The sequence below is a fragment of the Macaca mulatta genome, chromosome 10 (genome assembly GCF_049350105.2).
Source record: "Macaca mulatta isolate MMU2019108-1 chromosome 10, T2T-MMU8v2.0, whole genome shotgun sequence".
In the NCBI taxonomy this organism is placed as follows: Eukaryota; Metazoa; Chordata; class Mammalia; order Primates; family Cercopithecidae; genus Macaca; species Macaca mulatta.
In genome coordinates, this window is record NC_133415.1 from 1,247,662 (window position 1) to 1,266,934 (window position 19,273).

Sequence of the window (19,273 nt, forward strand, 5' to 3'; positions counted from 1 at the left end):
CCCGCTCGGGCAGCCCCGGATTTCCTCGGCTGCACCGGCGCCGGCAGCAGGGACCGAGGCCCACGTCCGTTCGGGTCGGGCCGGGGCTCAGCGCCGCGCCCCACAGGCGGCCCGAACCCCGCCGCAGCTCAGGGCCGCCGGAGCCTCGCGCCGCCTCTCAGGGTGTCCCCTGGCCTCCGGCCTCTCGGGCCCCTCGCCTGCCGTCTAGGAACGAAAGGGCCTTGGACCCGTGCCCGGCCCGTGGAACAGCGCCCGGGCTCGGAGAGGCCCCGCGAGGCCGCAGGCGCAGACGCTCCCGGAGGCCTGGGCGGGCACCGGGGTCTTCGGCTGGCTTGAAGGACCCGACCCCCGGGGGAGGGGTTTGGGGTCGGTGTGGCCCAGTGAACGCGCGGGTTCAGCCGAGCCTGTGGTGCCCCCGCTTTCCATCTCCTCCGGACCCGGCCCCAGAGGACAGTCTGAGAGGCCGGTGACCGCGGATCCTGGACGCGCCTCCCTCCTGCCTGTGGTTTCCCTTTATTCCCGCAGCGCTGAGTCCACCTTTCACTTACCGGAGCCACATCCAGAACCTTCTCCTGGGGCCACAGCGTGGGCTTGCGAGACCTGTGTGACCTCAGCTCTGCCCCTTCGGGGCTGCGGGTGAAGCCCTCAGGACACTCCGCGTGGGTTGGGCAGGTGACGTGGTGAAGTGCCCGTGCCCGACCCTCCCCTGCAGCCCACAGCAACCGTTCCCTCCTCAGCAGCCCCCGCCTGGCCGCTCTGGGCACCCCTGTTCCCTGTTCCCCAGGCCCTGGGCCCTCCTGATCTGTCTCCTCGACCCCCGGCCCCGGTCTGGCTCAGTCTGTCCACACTCTGGAATCTGGTGGGACTGGGTATGGAGGGTCTTGAGTGTCAGCAGGCCACCTGCGTCCCACCTGGTGGGTGAGAAGGGTCCCACAGGTCAGCATGGAGGGACAGTGACCCTGTCTCTTCCGCGGGAAACCAGGCAAGCTCCCCCAGGGCCCCTGCAGGGCCCCCAGCACACGCTGCCCTGGAGCATGGGGGAAGAGGCCGGGATCCTTCATTACCTGAACCCCATTTCCACACGTCACAAAACAGGATTTCCAAAATTAGAATTTATTTCAGTTTCTAAGGAATGAATCCCCGAGTGTGGCAGGAAGGACACGGCCAGCTCCTGATGCACACCTGATGTGACTCAACACTGAGTCGGGACAGACACAACCAGAGGTGACCTGGGTCCAGGCTGGGGCTGCACAGGCCGTGTCCTGGACAGCCAGGAGGGAGGCCCCGCACACAGACGGCCGCCGGGCAGGGGGCCTGAGCGGGGCAGGCCCGGCCATAGCCCATGTCCTTGGCCTTCCACATAGGTGCACACATTCTCTGCCCACAGAGGGCTAGACACCCTGGGCACCCCCTCACTCCGGGGGCTCAGGACACAGGCTTCCAGGTGAGGCTGCGCCTGGAGCCAGAGCTGATGTTTGGCTGCACACAAGCCCACTAGGGACAGACCCCAGAACACGAATTCTGTCCCCCTGGATTTAAGGCTGGTGTTTTTTGACATTTACTTCAGTTTTTCTCTTTGAAATTAAAATTACCTGAGTAAAAGATTTTGAGACATTAAAAAAGCCAAAAACACAGAATCCCTGCAGGCAGACGGCGCCGGGGAGGTGGCCGGGGCCAGGATGCCGGGGGCATGGCAGGGTTGGCTGGAGCTCAAGGGCCGGGCCTTTGTCCCAGTCTCGCCTGCCCTGGAGCCCCCAGGAGCCGCCCCTGGGCCGAAGCTCCCATGACTGGAGCACAGGAAGGCACAGTGAGGTAGGGACAGTGGCCATTGTCCCCCGCCCGCCGCCAGGGCTCAGAGGGCAGTGCACACCTCGGCTCCTCCAAGCCCCTGCCTCCTCGGAGCTGGGCGTCTTGTCCAGAGGCCGGTGAACGGCCCCTGCAGTATGGGAGGGGAGGGGCTGCCGGGAGGCCTGAGCTCAGACAGTTAAATAATCCTTTATTTGGGTGGGCTGGGGGAGGGGTGACTGGACCAGGAGGGCAGGCGAGGCCGGGCCCAGACCCCCATGGGGGGTGGCAGGGGCCTCCGGCGGGCTAGGATGCGCCTGGCACCCAGGAAGTGCCGCGGGGGCACTGGCTCCTCAGGGGCCCGAGCGGGCGGGGAGCAGTCTCCTACTTGTGCCGGGCCTCGGTCACCCTCTGCAGGCAGTACTGCGCGGCGGGCAGCGACAGGACCAGGCTCGCAGTGCGGCGGCCCATCCAGTACAGGCTGTAGCCCAGCAGACCGAAGAAGGCGGCCTTCACGGCCAACCGAGACACTCTGCCGGAGACGGATGGCGGGGGCACGCTGCAGGAGGGAGGGGGCGCTGGGCCTGGCTGGGGGTGGGCTCCCCACACCCCAGCCCCCACGTCTGGGTCACCGCCACGTGCGGTTGGCCTCCCGGGGGCTCAGCCTCCACCTGGGGGCTTGCAGGGCGGGGCTCGCGGGGTGGGGTGGGCACTCACGTCATGATCTCCTGGATGTTGAGGTCGGTGCTCCAGTTCTTCTCAATGCCAGGCACGTGGCCCATGCCCACGACGCCCACCACCACAGAGGGGACACACTTCCTGGGCTCGGCTGTGGGGAAGGACAAGGGGTCAGTACCCGCTCGGGCCTCAGCCTCACGGGCGGCCCCGTGCCCAGGGACAGCCGTCACCGTCAGAGGCCCGAGGCAGCTCAAGGCGCCGGGCGGCCTGGCGCAGCATGTAGGTCAGGTAGACGTCGCGCTCCGAGACAATGGTGCGGTGCAGGTCCGGGAACTCGCCGATCATCTCAGCCATCATCTGCTCCAGCAGGTCCTTCTGCTTGCAGCGTTCCACGTCGTCCTTGCTGTGGAGAGGGTGGCTGCAGCCCCGCAGGGATGGGGCAGCGTGTTGGGGGAGGGCTGGCACCGTGGACACCGGGCAGGGACCACAGCACGTTTGGTTGGGATTTGTGGTAGACGGAAAGGGCAGGGAAGGCCTCGAGTGAGGACTGGCTGTGCTTGGACCTGCACAGGAAGGCCTGGAGCCTCCCGCAGACCACCGTGCAGGCCAGCCGGGGTCCTGGGGGCAGCCCTACCTGATGGGGTCTGACAGGAAGCACAGGCCCCAAGCCAGCCTGACCTTCTGCCAGAAGGAGAGCGCAGCGATGGCCCTCTTGAAGGTGACAGGGATGGGCCGGTCACCCAGGTGGAACTTGCAGAAAGGCACCTTGCTGGCCTGGAGCAGAGGCTGGGCGTTGGGGAGCAGTGGGAGCCCCAGACCACCCCTGTGAGCCACATCCCTGTGGTCACCCCCTACCTCGCCCTGTGCCCACCTCCTTGAAGGCCTCCCTGAACTCGCCGCCCGGGGCCATGCCCAGCTGCTCGGTGATGTGCGCAGACACCTTCAGCAGCAGCATCTGCATCAGCCCCGACATGAGCCCGTTCTGCAGAGAGAGGGAGCAGGCGTCAGCGGGAGGGGTGGGGCTGCGGGGTGCGCTGGGGGAACGGCAGAACTGGGATGGCAGGCAGCACCAGCACAGAGCTCCGCCCCAGCCCCGTGCTGTGTCCTCGGCCCCCTCCCCGACAGGTGCAGGACCACCCTAGCATACAGCGGGTGGGACCAGAGCAGGGAGTGCTGGCTCAACAGTCACTTCTCAAAGGTAGCTCCCTTCAGAAAAGGCCTTCACAGGCTGGGTGCGGTGGCTCACGCCTGTAATGCCAGCACTTTTGGAGGCCGAGGCGGGCGGATCACTTGAGGTCAGGAATTCTCTCAGACCAGCCTGGCCAACATGGCGAAACCCCGTCTCTACTAAAAATATAAAAATTGGCCGGGCGCGGTGGCTCAAGCCTGTAATCCCAGCACTTTGGGAGGCCGAGGCGGGTGGATCACGAGGTCAGGATATCGAGACCATCCTGGCTAACATGGTGAAACCCCGTCTCTACTAAAAATACAAAAAACTAGCCGGGCGTGGTGGCGGGCGCCTGTAGTCCCAGCTACTCGGAGGCTGAGGCGGGAGAATGTCGAACCCGGGAGGTGGAGCTTGCAGTGAGCCGAGATCGGGCCACTGCACTCTAGCCTGGGCCACACAGCGAGACTCCGTCTCAAAAAAAAAAAAAAAAAAATATATATATATATATATATATATATATAAATTAGCCGGGTGTGGTGGTGGGCACCTGTAATCCCAGCTACCCAGGAGGCTATGGCAGAATCACTTGAACCCCAGAGGCAGAGGTTGCAGTGAGCCGAGATCACACCACTGCACTCCAGCCTGGGCGACAGAGCGAGACTGCTCTGTCTCAAAAAAAAAAAAAAAAAAAAAAAAAGCCGGGCGCGGTGGCTCACGCCTGTAATCCCAGCACTTTGGGAGGCCGAGGCGGGCGGATCACAAGGTCAGGAGATCGAGACCATGGTGAAACCCCGTTTCTACTAAAAATACAAAAAATTAGCCGGGCGCGGTGGCGGCGCCTGTAGTCCCAGCTACTCAGGAGGCTGAGGCAGGAGAATGGCGTGAACCCGGGAGGAGGAGCTTGCAGTGAGCCGAGATTGCGCCACTGCACTCCAGCCTGGGCGACAGAGCAAGACTGTCTCAAAAAAAAAAAAAAAAAAGAAAAAAAAAAGAAAAAAGATCTTCACGAGGTGGTCTTGTGCTGCACAGGGGCCGCCTTGAGCTGGCACGGACACTGGGCGCTGGGCAGGCAGGCCGGAGACGGGGCCTCGCCACTCACCTGCCTGCTGAGGCCAGCACAGCACTGCCGCTGGTGCAGACGCCAGGCCACCCACATCTTCAGCAACCACAGCCTGAGACCTACTGCCCCGGGTCTTGCCAGCCAGCTGGGGCCACAGGGGTGTCCACACGTGGAGATGCTGCCCACAGAAGGGCAGCAAAGCCCCGGGGGCCACGCAGCGCCAGGCAATTGCTCACACCCTGCACACGCCCAGGGAAGGTCTGGGCCTGAGCCCTGGGAATGTCCCATCTGATGGAGGGCCCGTGTTTCTCCTGGGCCCAGGCCACCCTGGAGAGCCCGGGCTAACTTAGGATAAGATGTGCATGGGGCCTTGGTCTGCTGGGACCAGCTCCACCTCTGGAGGGGCTGGGGCCTGAGCTCAGCTATGCCTGTGACCAACCCTGGTAGAAACCCAGACACCAGGGTACAGCGAGCCTCCCCCGGGAGGGGACAGGTGAATCGGACACCTGGTGTCTCCCAGACCCTGCCCCACACCCCCTTCCCTCTGTGATGCCGCAGCACTGAGCACCACAGCACTGCCGAATTCTATGCCCCTTCGAGATCACTGGGCCCCAGGCTCTGGTGGGGAGGCTATCTGGCACTGGGCCCTGGCTGGACTGGGGACTGCCCTTTACAAGATGGCCCACAGAAGTCCGTGGTGACTTCCCTCACCTGGAGAAATTAAAAAATGAAAGGCAGGTGCCAAATGTTTAGGGACGTTTCTACAAGATCTCATTACAATTGTTTCCTTTGAACAGGGGGAAGGCAAACTGACTAGGGCTGGGGTCAAGTATCCCTTTGAAAACACAAAGATCAGCCGGGCATGGTGGCTCATGCCTGTAATCCCAACACTCTGGGGGCCGAGGTGGGTGGATTGCCTGAGCTCAGGAGTTTGAGATGAGCCTGGGCAAAATGGCAAAACCCCATCTCTACTAAAAATACAAAAAATTAGCCGGGTGTGGTGGCGGGCACCTGTAATCCCAGCTACCCAGGAAGCTGAGGCAGGAGAATCACTAGAACCCAGGAGGCGAAGGTTGCAGTGAGCTGAGATTGCACCACTGCATTCCAGCCTAGACAACAGAGCAAGACTCTGTCTTTAAAAACAAACAAACAAACAAACAAAAACGAAAACACAAAGAGCAATGAGAAAGTCCTGCCTCAGCAGTCACTGGAGAAGTGGGGACAGGAGGAGCCCTGAGCCCCACCCACTTTGGGGCCTGGGTGCGGTACCTGGGGGGCCAGCCTTGCAGTGAGACCTGACCCGTCCCCAGCGAAGGCTCAGCAGCCCAGTCCTCGGGCGACCAGCCCCAGCCTCAGCTTGGAGAGCCACCCGTTTCCCCCTCCCTTGCCTGAAACCGGGTAATGGAGCCTCTTACCTTTCTCCTGCCCCAGGGGAGGTCCCCAACCCGGTGATCCCCAGGGCGGGCCAGGCACAGCCACACTGACTGGGGCCATGGGCCGTGGGAGGAACCTGGGCAACAGGCGCACAGGTGGCTTTGACCCCGACCCCGACCCCGACCCGCGGCTGCGCACCTGCCTCACGGCCTGCTGCAGCTTCTCCAGGCTGAGCTCCTGCGCCTCCCGCAGCAGTGTGCTCTCATCCATCTTCAGCATGGACACACGGTACTGGCAGAGCTCCACGACCACCACGTCAGGCTGCACCTCCCGGATGGTCTGCAACAGCCGCAGGCCACGCCTTGTGAACATGGCCAGCTCCCTGCCCCTCAGCACAGCTGACACCAGCACCAGGGGCCCCATCCCAGGGGCAGCCAGCGTTGGCGTCACCCCAGGGCTAGCTAACCCCGCTGCTGCAGTGACAGCTCGATTCTTCAAGCAACAAGAGAGGAAGCTGTGAAGCTTGTTCACTTGTCAAGTGGAAAGACGCACGAGGCTGTTATGGCTCCCAGGCAGGAAGCCCACCGCGCCACTCCCAGGGACCACAGAGTGTTGAAGCAGATGGCCTGCGGTGCACACACACGGGCACACGGGCCCTGCCACGAGGTCCCTTTGAGTGCAGGACACAGGAGCTTACACCAACCCGCGTCCGGGCTGTGGCGGGCGGTGGCACTCACCTTCACGACGTCCCTCTTGCTGTCGTCGCTGAAGTGGGCTGTCCCCACCACGTACACCCTGCTCCCATCTTCAGCCACCAGCTGGGTCACAGTGCGCGGCAGGTTGGGCTGCTGACGCCGCCGCTTTAGCTTCATCTCCAGGAGCAGATTGAAGGCGTCCACGTCAGCTGCAATAGCAGCACAGGCCGTTGTGGGACCGGGCCCACCCAGGGACACCGCCGGGCCCACCCCAGGGACACCGCCGGGCCCACCCAGGGACACCACCAGGCCCGCTGGCAGCCTGGGCTCCGGAACCCTCCTGGGTTCTGAGAATCAAACAGGTGCAGAGCACACGCCCCCTGGCGAGCATCACACGCCACATGCTTGGCCTGCCCGGTGATGGAGACACCAGCTACCAACTCTGTGAGCTGGATGCCGTCGAGAAGCCAGGGCCTCAGGAGTCCTGTGCCCCATACACCCTGTGAGGGTGACCCTGGGGGCTGCTGTGGATGACGCCTGGTGTGGGGGACAGTGGGGGGCGGGTGCTGCAGGGGGCTTAGCTAGGGGAGGGGCTCTGAGGCAAAGCAGGCCCCCCACCCCACTCAGGAGGGACAGGCTGAGGCCACAGCAAGGAGGGACTCCCATGCCGCTCACATTACTTGTGCTCAAGAGCCCCTCCAGGGGCCGGCCTGTGCTGTTGGCAGCCCCTCCAAGAGGCTCCACTGTCAGGCAAGGCCCAGGAGCAGCTGCTGTTGGGGGGCAGGTCTGCCCTCTGGAGCACCAGGCCCAGCAGCACTTACCCCAGGTCTCGGCCAGGACCCTGCTCACCACAAGCTCCAAGCCCCTAGCAGCGGTTGGCTGCCTCCCCCTCCTCCTTGACTCAACAGCCCAACATGGGGGAACGTGCCAGGGCCCTGAGGGAGACATACACAGGTTCTGGGGGTCCCCAGAAAGCACCCTGGGCACCGGCTCTGAAGCCTCCGACGACACAACAGGTTCCACGTTGGCCTGCAGGCGGAAGGGAGAGTTCAAGTCAGGGTCCATGCACCCCAGAAAGCCAGGGCTCCGTGGCAATTCCATGGACCACGTACCCTGGAAAGGGCCCTGTGGCCGCTCCGTGGACCACACACCCTGAAAAGCAGGGTCCGTGGCCGCTCCATGGAGCCTAGGCCCCTTGCTGCTTGGCTGTCAGTGGCATGGCTGCCATCAAGCTAGGCAGACAGGGCCACCAGCCGCCTCAGCCCAGGGCCCCTCTCCCTCGGAGGTGCCTCCTGCCTGACCCTGGAGAGCCCTGTAAAGATCACCTTTGCAGAACAGCAGCCAGGGACCGACCCCGAGAACCCACACAGTGGGGAGGTCCCCCACCCCTGCCTCTGTGCATCCAGCCCAGCCTCTACCTCACCTCATTTGGTGGCTGCTGCTCCTCCCCGTCCATGGCTGGGCGGCGGCTTCTTGCACGGGTGGGGAGCCTGAGGAGAGGCATGAGAGGCGGAGTTTCCACCTGGAGCCCCAGGCCTGGCTCAGGACTCACTGCGTAGTGCTCTGTCAGTCTAGAACCATCTGTTGGGCGGGACTGGGGGCTCCTTTCCCCATATCCCCAAACGCCTCCTGCCCATCAAAGGCTACTGAGGTCCAGGGTGCATTCAGGTCAGGCCCGGGTGGGGAACAGCCAGCAGGTCCCCGGGGACCCACCATAAGCAAAATGCAGACGGGCTAGGGCGGGCTGCTGGTGCTCAGGCCTCATTCAGCACAGGGCCAGAGCTGCCCAACCTTCACCGCGGCATGGCGGGCAGACACAGGAAGGCGGCCCTGGGGTCCGTGCCTGATCTCAGGACACAGAACACAGCTTCTGACACGTGGCAAAGACCCCAGGGCCTTTGTACAAAAGCCACTTCCCCTTTCGGTAACTACAGCCCAGGCAACGTCATCAGAGTCAGTACAGACAGAGAAATCCACAAAGCACACAGTTCAACGTGTTTGGAGCCAAGACCTTCTCTCCCAGATTAAGAGACAAACATGGTGTGGAAGGAACCATGGCAGAAACTCGGACAGGCTTGGGGCAGCCATGCGAGGGGGCTGCCCCGACGTGTCACAGCTCCCCACAGACCCTGAGAGAGAAACCAGGAGCTCAGGCTGGGGGCCCAGGAGCCTAAGGAAGAGAAAGAAAACAGCCAGGCGCCTGTAGCAACAGAGGCACATGCCGGCCAAGACCCATGGCGCCCCTTGAGGTGGGGGCAGGGACCAGCAGGTTGTCCTGAGACCGGCCACGGAACGCCAGGAGCGACTGTTGACAAAGTCAATGGCTCATGCATGTCCTGGCAGATGGATGTGTCGCCAGGCAGAATCATTAAAATATCCAAAACAGGCCAGGCAGGGTGGCTCACACATGTAATCCTAGCACTTTGGGAGGCCAAGGTGGGCGGATTGCCTGAGCTCAGGAGTTCGAGACCAGCCTGGCCAACACAGACCATCCTGGTGAAACCAAGTCTCTACTAAAAATACACAAATTAACCAGGTGTGGTGGTGCATGCCTGTAATCCCAGCTACTGGGGAGGCTGATGCAGGAGAATCGCTCTGAACCTGGGAGGCAGAGGTTGCAGTGAGCTGAGATCATGTCACTACATTCCGGCCTGGGTGACAAAGGGAGACTCTGTCTCAAGAGAAAAAAAAAAAAGTAAAAAAAAAAAGAGCCGTTGGGAGCTATTCTGAACTGTCTAGTCTTGCAAGGCATTGTGGTTTTGTCTTGAAGTGTCTGCATCAGTCAGAGACGAGCATCTGTGGAGGACACAACAGGGCTTGTATGTGCTTCAGAAGGGGCCACTGCCAGGTTCTGCTCTGATGCCTGTGTGCATCTGGGGTCATTCTCGTATCACTACTGCTGCCCACTTCTCAGAACTCATAAGAAAAAGGAACAATGAGTAATAAGATGCTACGTCAGGTTCCTTTCCTCTGCAAACCCTGTTGGCACACAGCCGCAAGCATAGACCCTGGCCCCAGCCAGGACTCACAGACCCAGCTGGGTCCCGGCCACGCATGTCCGAGTTAAGATGCCTCCAAGCTCAGGTGTCCTCACCTGTGAACAGGAAGGAGCTCTCCGTGCAGTGTCTAGGAGGGCAGTCGGGGGGGGGGGGTGGCAGGGACAGTTCTGAGCAGGGGAAGGGGCCTCAGTGCAACCAGAGGCCCCATCTGAAGCTGACCAAGAAGAGGGCAGCCCACCCTGAGGACAGCCAGGACTTGTGGAAGAGGAACTGGCCTGGTTTGGGGCAGGTGGTGCAATGGGGCCGTGGTCAGGGGAGGTCAGCTGAGACTAAAGAGACAGCTGATAAACACCAGGCTGGCCTGGGAACCCAGTCCTCATGCCCCCAGGGGCCTTGAGCCTCTGCAGAGGGCAAGGGGAGCCCACCCCACAGGCTCCCCTCTAGGGCCGTGCGGCCTTGGCAGGGGGTCCCACTCCTTTCCACCTGGGTTTGAGTCTGGACCCAACCCTGGCCTGGGCGTCTTAATGGTTGGCATATCCAGGAAGTGCTGCTGGCACTGGTCGGAGCAAAGGCCTCGGCAGCTTGGGCCGCCTCCTTCCCCTTTTGCAGATGAAAGATACAAAACCCGCTGGAAGCTGTTGTGAGCAGCTGCCAGGCCAGCTGGCCCAGACAAGCACCCGGTCCGGGGGATGGCCACCTCCCTGGGTCCAGCTGCACATGGAAGTTGGGACTCTTACGAGCACGGGGGAGCACTAGGCTGGAGTCTGGGAGGCAGTTTCTTAGGAGCGCGGGGGAAACTCACACACGGAAGTGGGGACTCTGAGAGCAGCGCAAGGCTGCCAGCACGCACGCACGGGGAAACTCCTTAAAGAAACTCTTGTGCAGCCAGTGGGAGGCTGCCTCGGCCCAGCCAACGGGAGGCGCCCACGTTGCCACAGCCCTTCCCCCATGGGTGTGGCAGCCCCAGGTCTGCGGTCAGCCCCCGCCCTCCACCCAGCCTGGCCAGACCCGCCTCTGAGGCCGGTCCCGGGTGCGCCTGTGGCCATGGACAGGGCAGGATCTCAGTTGCAGCAGCAGGCGCTGGTCCTGACCCCAGTTGTGCCACGGGGTGGGCGTGCACAGGTCTCCTGTCGGGGCGGGCAGAGAAGCCTTCCTGGCCGGCAGCCAAGCCTTGAGCAGGACGATGTCAGTGCCACCAGAGGCAGTGCCAGCCCCCAGCCCTGGCCCCTGAAGCCTCTCAGCAGAGGCGTGCTGCCCGCAGGGGGCCAGGCGGAAGGTCACTGAGGCCCCTCCAGCACCTAAAGCCCGTGATTCTGGGGGACATATCTGGCAGTCCCCCTCACAGTCCCAGCACTCTCTTTCCCTCCTCGCTGAGGCCCCTGGAAGCTCTAGGGTGTGATTTCAGGTCACCAGCCCTCCTCCCTCTAGCCTGCTCCAGGCAGCCGTGCTCTCAGACATTTACAGCTGGGCCCAAAGCCTCTCCCAGCTGCCTGGTGGTAAGCAAAGGGCCCTGGCCCGAAAGCCACAGATGCTGGGCCTGGACTCTGAAGTGTCTTCAGAGGCAATGTCTGAAGAACCACCCACCTGGATCCCACCCCTACAACCTCTGGGTCCCAGCAGAGCCATCACCTGGGGTCCGGCCAGCGCACACGGGAGCCCCCTCTGGGTCTCAGCGGAGCATCACCTGGGGTCCGGCCAGCGCACACTGCAGCCCCCTCTGGGTCCCAGCAGAGCATCACCTGGGGTCCGGCCACTCTCCTTCCCAAATCCCCAGTGCTGACACTGCCCCAGGGAGCCTCACAACGGCTTCTGGCCTTGTTACCCGTGAGGCCAACCCGCTGGGAGGCAGTGCAGCCTGGAAGGAAGCCAGACGCTTCTATCAGACCAGCTGTGCTTCACTCTCCCTGCCCCGCACAGATGTCCACCGACCAGGACTGGGGTGGGTGCTGAACACGATTTGTGGGAGATGCCTCCTGAGCACGGGTAGCCGGCAGACAGGGTCCTCGGATCTCAGACCCCAGCGCTGCCCTGGGCAGGATGCTTCAAACGAGCCTCCGGTTAAGGCGGGAACTTGCCTCCAGGGTCAGCATCCCACCTGTCCCACACAGGTGGCCCTCTCTTGGCTGCAAGCACAAGCCACATGCAGACGCTGCTTTAGCAGTCGGCCTCAGCCTCTGAGCTTCTCTGCCACAGCATGATCTGTCCCAAAGGCAAAGAACAGGGTGGAGACCCACAGGGCAAGAAAAGACTCAGCAGCCTGATTTCAGGAGACCCTAGACACTGCCTCTGAAGACACTTGTTCTCCAAGGGCTGTTCCTCATCCGTGAAAAGCGATATCTGGCTTTGGAAACCATGATCCTCTGTGCAGACGAAGCCTCTGAGAGTTCCCAGCAGCCCAGGAGGACATCTGTTGTGCGCGAGAAAAGCCCTAGACACAAAATCAGAGCAGCATCTATAGTCCTTTGGCATCAGAGAAGGCTGTTTGCATCCAATGTCCCACAGGGTGTCTGTCCCAGGATGTGACATCCAGTCCCAGGCTGTTTGCATCCAATGTCCTGCAGCGTCAGGCTCCACAGATGCCTCAGACGGCACATCCCACCTGCCTGCTCAGGCCCCACTGCTACAGACTGAACTGTGTCCCCAAAAACCCACAGGTTAGAGCCCTAACTCCCACTATGAAGGTATTAGAAGGTGGGGCCTCCGGGAGGTGATCAGGTTCAGATGAGGTCATAAGTGCAAAGCCCCGGTGACGGGGTTAGTACTCCTGGAAAAGACACCACAGAGCTCTCGCTCCCCGAGGTGAGAACGCCGCAAGAGGGCCCGTCTACAAGCCAGGAGGCTGGATGGCAACCAGTGACCTTTGACCTGGGACGTCCAGCCCCTAGAACTCTGAGAAAATTAATTTCTGTTAAGTTTTTTCCCAGCACCAGTGAGGCACGGTGGAAGAAGACTACTCGCCCACAGCCCCAGCTACTCAGGAGAGGCTGAGGTAGGAGAATTGTCTGAGGTCTGGAGTTTAAGACCAGCTTGGGCAACTTAGCGAGATCTCATTTTCTTTTTTTTTGTTTGAGACAGAGTGTCACTCTGTCGCCCAGGCTGGAGTGCCACAGCATGATCTCAGCTCACTGCAATCTCCCCCACCCCGGGGTCCAAGCGATTCTCCTGCCTCAGCCTCCTGAGTAGCTGGGATTACAGGCGCGCGCCACCACACCCAGCTAATTTTTGTATTTTTAGTAGAGATAGGGTTTCACCATTTTGGCCAGGCCAGTATTGAACTCCTGACCTCCTGATCCACCTGCCGCGGCCTCCCAAAGTGCTGGGATTACAGGCATGAGCCACCGCGCCAGGCCGAGACCTCATTTTTGTTTTTGTTTTTGAGACAGAGTCACACTCTGTTGCCCAGGCTGGAGTGCAGTGGCGTGATCTCAACCTCTGCCTCCCGGGTTCGAGTGATTCTCCTGCCTCAGCCACCCAAGTAGCTGGGATTACAGGCACCTACCACCACGTCTGGCTAATTTTTGTATTTTTAGTAGAGATGGGGTTTTGCCATATTGGCCAGGCTGGTCTTGAACTCCTGACCTCAGGCGATCCACCCGCCTCAGCCTCCCAAAGTGCTGGGATTACAGGTGTGAGCCACCACACCCAGCCTGTTTTTTTTTTTGTTTTTCTTTTGAGATGGAGTCTCGCTCTGTTGCCCAGGCTGGAGTGGGTACGATCTCGGCTCACTGCAAGCTCCGCCTCCTGAGTTCATACCATTCTCCTGCCTCAGCCTCCTGAGTAGCTGGGACTACAGGCGCTTGCCACCATGCCAACTAATTTTTTGTATTTTTTAGCAGAGACGGGGTTTCACCATGTTAGCCAGGATGGTCTCGATCTCCTGACCTTGTGATCTGCCAGCCTCGGCCTCCCAAAGTGCTGAGATTACAGGCGTACACCAACACACCCAGCCCAGCCTATTGTTTTTTTAAAGTTTCCTGGTCTGTGATGTTTTGTTACAGCAGCCAGAGCTAAGACACCCATCCTATCCCCTTCACCCTACTAGAAACTGCCTCCCAGACTCCAGCCTAGCTTCCTAGTGCAGACCAAAAGCTAGCTAGCACCAAATGCAGTTCCCAGAAAAAACCCATCTCTCAACCAACCCACTAGACTGGCTCAGAAAGCCCAGGTTCCAAACTGGTCAGACCTGGGGGTTGCAGAAATGACAAACTTGGAGGGACCAGGGTGTGGCCCAGAGCTCTGACCTCCCCTGCTTCCCATTTCTGAGGCTGGCGCCTTTGGCCACAGGAAACCTCTCCCGGGTCTGGTGGGACCGCTTCACGCAGGTGTGGCAGAGCTGGGAGACGGGAAACGCACCTGAGCCAGAACCCGAGGCCTCCTCGCCAGCACACCTGGCAGCCCCCAACCTCCGGGACCTGGTCACAGCCAACGCACAGCCCCCACACTGACCACCATGCAGGGGGCCCCACAGGCTCCTGCCACCCACCCACCCTGCCAGGCCCCCTCCTCGGACCCCACAGCATCACGGCCTCCGGCGAGGCTGGCCAGCGGCCCCAGCAGTCACACTGCAGGGGCGGCGGCAGCAAGCAGGGAGCAGAGACACACAGGGCAGTGAGCCTGGCGGCCTGCACAGCCTCTTTAGGGACCTAAAAGCTAGGAGGCGTCCATCTGGAGGCTACCGAGGCTGCGGGAGTCCCGCAGGGACCTCAGCACCCTCGCAAGTTCCTGGTTGTTTCTGGGACGCCAGTGCCCAGACAGCTCCCACTCCATTTTTCTTGTAAGAGTTTTGAAAAAGACACACGGCAGCTTCACGGTAGCTCAGTTACAAAGACCTTTTAAGTTTGGGCTGAGCACAGCGGGGGACGATCTGGCGTCCACTTCGCCCATATGGGAACCCCGCTCTGCTCCACTTGAAGGGCAAAGGCACCTACAGAGGAGCGAAGCCCCAGGTTTCAGCGTGGCCGGAGGGACAACGGGGTTCCGGGGCCTCACGCTTGGCCTCCTCCAGCACCCCCAGAGACCCGCAGGCCTGGGCCGCCTTCCTCCACTCTCACCTCGGCCGGCTCCACCGCAGGCAGGAGGCGGGGATGGTTGGGGCCCTCCCGACCCGCGAGGACCCCGGGACTAGAGGTCCGACCCGCGCCCTCCCGCGAGGCCGCAGCTGACCCTCCCGGCCCCAGCCCTGGGGGCTCCGCTCCTGGGCAGCGTCGCTCCAGGCAGCGGTGGCGGGGAACGCTCGGGGCCTGCTCCCACCCCAAACCTGACCCGGGCCTGACCCCCACGACCTGCTCCCCCGGCTCCGAAACCTGACCCCGGCCTGGCCCCCACGACCTGCTACCCTGGCCCCCAAACCTGACCCGGGTCCGGCCCCCCACGACCCTGCTCCACCGGCCCCAAACCCTGAACCTGACCCGGGCCTGACCCCCACGACCTGCTCCCCCGGCCCCAAAACCTGAACCTGACCCGGGCCTGACCCCCACGACCTGCTACCCCGGCCCCAAAACCTGACCCGGGCCTGACCCCCCCGGCCCCTACCCCCCGACTCGGGCTGGCTCCTCCCGCCCCCCACAGTCACCCCACGGCCCTGACCCGGGCCCACCCCCCGCCCGGTGCCGGGCCCCGTCCTCACGCACGCGCTGTCCGCGCCGCGCGGCGTACCAAGGCGAGGCAGCGGCGCTCCTCAGCCGGCCTCCATGCGGCGCGGGACCTCAACGGACGGGGCGGGCTGGGGCCGAGGGGCGGGGCGGGGCGGACGGGCCAAGGGCGCCGGCGGCCGCGCGGCATGCCGGGAAAGGTAGTCCCACGCGCTTCCCGCTTGGCCCCGGCCTGCGACTGCGGACTACACTTCCCAAGGGGCCGCGCGCGAGGCCCCGCCCCGCCCCGGCGCCCCCGGGTCCTAAGGTGCACCGGCACGCACTAGGGAGGGAGGGTTCGAGTCCCGCCGCGGCCACGGCCTTGCGAGGCGCGCTCACATTCTCTGGTCGCAGCTCCCAAGCTGTGAAATGGGGACAATGCTCGCACGGCGTCCACAGGGTGGTTTTGAGTCGAATGATATTGAAATGTAACTGTTTTGTGAGTCGTCAGTCCCACACGAAAGAGCCGATAGTGGGACGCGAGGAGCCGAGAACACGGGATCCGGGAACGCGCCGACAGGGCCTCGGCCCGACCCCCTCCCCTCTGGGGATCGGCCTAGTCCATCCTCCGGGAGTCAGCCCAGAGCCGTCCCTGACCCGGGACTCATGCCTCAGCGGGACCTCAGCCTTGCCGCAGGTTGGGGCACCCCGGGGAGGTCGGGCCCCAGGGGCCCCGCAGCCAGCCCGGCGTAGAACCGGGACCGGGCGGGAGTCTTAGGGCAGGCCGACCCCCGGCCTCATGGACCCTGGCGCGCGGTCACTTCCGATCGTCCCGAGGGCCCCAGCGGGACCCGGCTGGCCGCGGCCACCCCGACGCTAGACCCTCGCTGTGCGCCTTCCGCCCCGAGGGCAGGGAGAGACTGCCTGGCCCCACCCGCCGCGCCCCTCCTGCCCGGGCTCCTGTCCCCCTTGCTGCACCCAGCCTCTCCCAGGGCGGCCAGGGCCCGGTGGCCAAGTTGCTGCGCGCTGCGGGGAACGGCGCGGACTGGGGGCTGGGCGTAGTGAGGGTCCCGGGCCCTTCGCCGCCGCATGCAGACGACTCGCTGCCAGCCAGCTGCTGCGCCGTCCGCCTGCCCCGCTCGCCTGCAATGGTCAGACCGCGCATCCCGGGTCCACGACTTCCTCCTCCACGACCCCGGCTTCTTGGCTGACCTGGCGCTGGCGCTGGCGCTGGGCTTAGTGCAGGCGTGGGCGTGGCGATGGTTTGCCTGCGGGCTGCATGCGCGGCCCCCACAGCCAGCTCCCCGAAGCTCTGCACCCACATCTACCGCGCTGACCCAGCCCAGGGATCAGGTCCTTGGAGCGGGGCCTGCCCTGGGGCCAGGACTCCAGTCACCAGGGAAGGGCTGCTGTGTCTTCCTGCCAGGCACTGATGAGTTAGTTGGGGAAAGGGGCCAGGTGGGGCCCAGCTGGGGAACCCTTTAGAAGAGGGAGGAGGGCGCACCTCTCTACTAGTGCCCTGGGACCAGCTACTCTCTGGAGCTAGGGTAAGGACCTCAGTGACGGCTGCCCCGCGCAGGAACCTGCAGCGAGCCTGGAAGGCTGACCCAAGAGGCCTGGGGTTGCAGGAGTCCAACGCAGCGCCCGGGTCCGGTCTGGGTCTGCCTGAGGCGGTCCACCAGGACTCCGTGCTGGGGAGCCTGCTTCTTTCCAGGCTCCAGGAAGGGAGGCCCCGGCCCCAGCCCCAGGTTCTGAGGAGCTACCCCCGCTCGGGTGGCCTGCAGGGGTCCCCTCAGGTCCCCAGTCCTGAGTCTGCGGGTGGTCCTCCCGGGGTCCCGCGGGTGGGTGAAAATGACTGTCCACACAGCAGCAGGCTGGGCTCCCTCCAGCAGTCTGGGCTGGCTGCCCACTGAACTCTCTTACACAAGAGGCTCCGCCCCCTCCTACAGCTTCCTGGTCCCCAAAGAGGCCTGTGTCCTCCTGGCTCAGTGAAGGACACTCACTTTGGGCCCTAGGGCCTCTGGCTCACACCCTCTCCATTCATTTTCATTATTCGCTGCCTTTGTGGTCATTCTGCCTTTCTGACCACCTCGGCCACATCCTCACAGGAGGGCAGCGGTTGGCAGTGGCCCCGGCTCTACCTCACCCATTTCTCAGCGCTGGGTTGGTGTGGAGGGAAGATCCCTGGCCTGGGAGCTGGAGGCCTGGGTTCTCGGTCCTGGCCGTCTGGCCGTCTGGAATGGGTGCAAGGTCCTCCTGGAGCCCCTCCTTCTCCACGAGAGGGACAGTACTATCCACCTGCCAGGCCTGCCTATGCTCAGGGAGGGGGAGGAGGCACTATTTCAAACCAACGCCGGCCCTTGGGCTGCAGAACGACCCTCTGACTCACCTGGGCAAGGTGGCCAGTCGGGGAGGGGAGGGTGTCCGAGATCCCAGCCTCCGGTGGGCAGTAGACAGTGGAGAAGCAGAACTGCCCTCCGATCCGGCTGGGGTCCCCTGCAGGGCTGCACTAGGCTGTGGGGGGTGAGAAGCAGAACAGGGGGAGATTGAGTCCTTGGGGAGCATGTGGGGGAAACTGAGGCAGGACCTCAGCCGCTGGCCTTGCACCACCACCCACATCCCAGGCTGAGCTTGTCTTCTAAAGGTCTGCTCCCAAGCCTGCTCTTCTCTGGGCAGGCTCCGTACCTTCGCCGTAGGGGGCAGGTGGGGTTGCCTTGGGAAGAGGGTCAGGTGGAGGTGGAGGACGTGCACCCTGGGGTGCCAGAGCTTTTGAGGCCCCGACCCCGGGGGGCTGGCCGTGTGGATGCCCTGTTCATGGAGCGGCCAGAGGAGGTGTTTCTTGAGGTGCCCTGGGGGCAGTGAGGAGTCATCCTAGGGAGGGTGGGGGTCCTGAGGAACAGAAACAAACTGTGTGAAGCCATTTGTGCTGGGAGGGACAGTCTTGGTCCCCAGCTGGCTTTGTCCTCAAGGGGTGGACCTTGAGGAAGGGCCAAGTCCCATTCGGAGCAGAGTGACAGATCCCACAGAAGCAGGCATTGGGGCAAGGGGAGGGAGGGAGCCCCATGGGGGAAGGGGGTTGGGGCTGGTTCAGCCCTGACCCAGTGCCAAGGGTGAGCGCCACCCTTTCAGGCCTCTGCCCGCCTGCCTCTAGGAACGTGGCACAGCTGGCAAGGACATAGCCAGAGGAACAGGTCTGGGGATGAGACGGTGGTGTTGCCTGGGAGAGTCGGGAGCCAGCGTCTCACTGTAGGACGGACACCAGTTCCCCATCATGGGCCGCGAGGAGGGCTGGCTCCAGCCCAGGGCGGGGTGCTCACTTGAGGCACGAACCTCTTTCCAGACAGGAGCTGGTTTGACACCTCCTGCCAGGCTGAGGCCCACAGGCGGGGGATGGGCAGCGTGGCTGCTGCCCATGGCCCTGGCCCCATTGAAGACTCCAGTGGCTCCACCTGAGGCCTCCTCTGTCCCCCAGCTCAGCTCAAGCCCCACATCGGCCGAGACGTTTTCTGGGCACCGCAGCTCCCCTCTCACGATCTGGGATACAGGGCCTGAGGGACTCAGCACCACCCAGACCAGCTGCCCCCAAGGACTACTGGACGTCTCCCTCTCTGAGCCGAGCCATGTGGGATGCTGGGTGGCCTCTGGGGCAGGGAGGATGGGTGCACGTGTGAGGTTGAGGAGGGCCCTGGAGGTAGGACCTCAGCCCCAGCTTGAGAGCAGCAAGGATGCCCATGGCAAACGCTACCACTGGAGGCCAGCATCCCTCAGGTCTCCTCAGCTGCCATGTCCTGTCCACCCTCGCCACTGAGCTGGTCTGTGGGTGCAGGACCAAGGCGATACTGCCAAGGCCCAGGGCTCAGCCCTCCCTGCACAACCAGGCTGGCCTGGGCTGGCATCTGTGGGAATGCTGGGCACATGGGTGTGCAGGCTGGGGAGGTGTCCCG

At 63.1% G+C, this 19,273-nt stretch overlaps 1 protein-coding gene across 31 annotated transcripts; it reads right to left on the reverse strand.

The window, feature by feature from the left end:
• Positions 1 to 1,097: 1,097 nt before the first annotated feature.
• TRABD (TraB domain containing) lies at positions 1,098 to 16,754 on the reverse strand. Of its 31 annotated transcripts, none has more exons than XM_077949259.1 (11): positions 15,415 to 15,489; positions 11,389 to 12,187; positions 8,184 to 8,250; positions 7,711 to 7,789; positions 6,803 to 6,969; positions 6,264 to 6,404; positions 3,335 to 3,445; positions 3,098 to 3,237; positions 2,694 to 2,866; positions 2,503 to 2,614; positions 1,098 to 2,317 (listed from the first exon to the last, which is right to left on the reverse strand). In XM_077949259.1, the coding sequence occupies exons 2-11, from the start codon at positions 11,493 to 11,495 to the stop codon at positions 2,170 to 2,172; spliced, it is 1,245 nt and encodes a 414-aa protein (XP_077805385.1). In that variant the 5' UTR covers positions 11,496 to 12,187; positions 15,415 to 15,489; the 3' UTR covers positions 1,098 to 2,169. The 31 variants fall into 31 exon arrangements, with proteins under 31 accessions (XP_077805385.1, XP_077805382.1, XP_077805384.1 ...); XM_077949256.1 differs by having other exon boundaries at positions 1,098 to 2,344; XM_077949258.1 differs by having other exon boundaries at positions 2,694 to 2,881.
• Between the last annotated feature and the right edge of the window lie 2,519 nt (positions 16,755 to 19,273).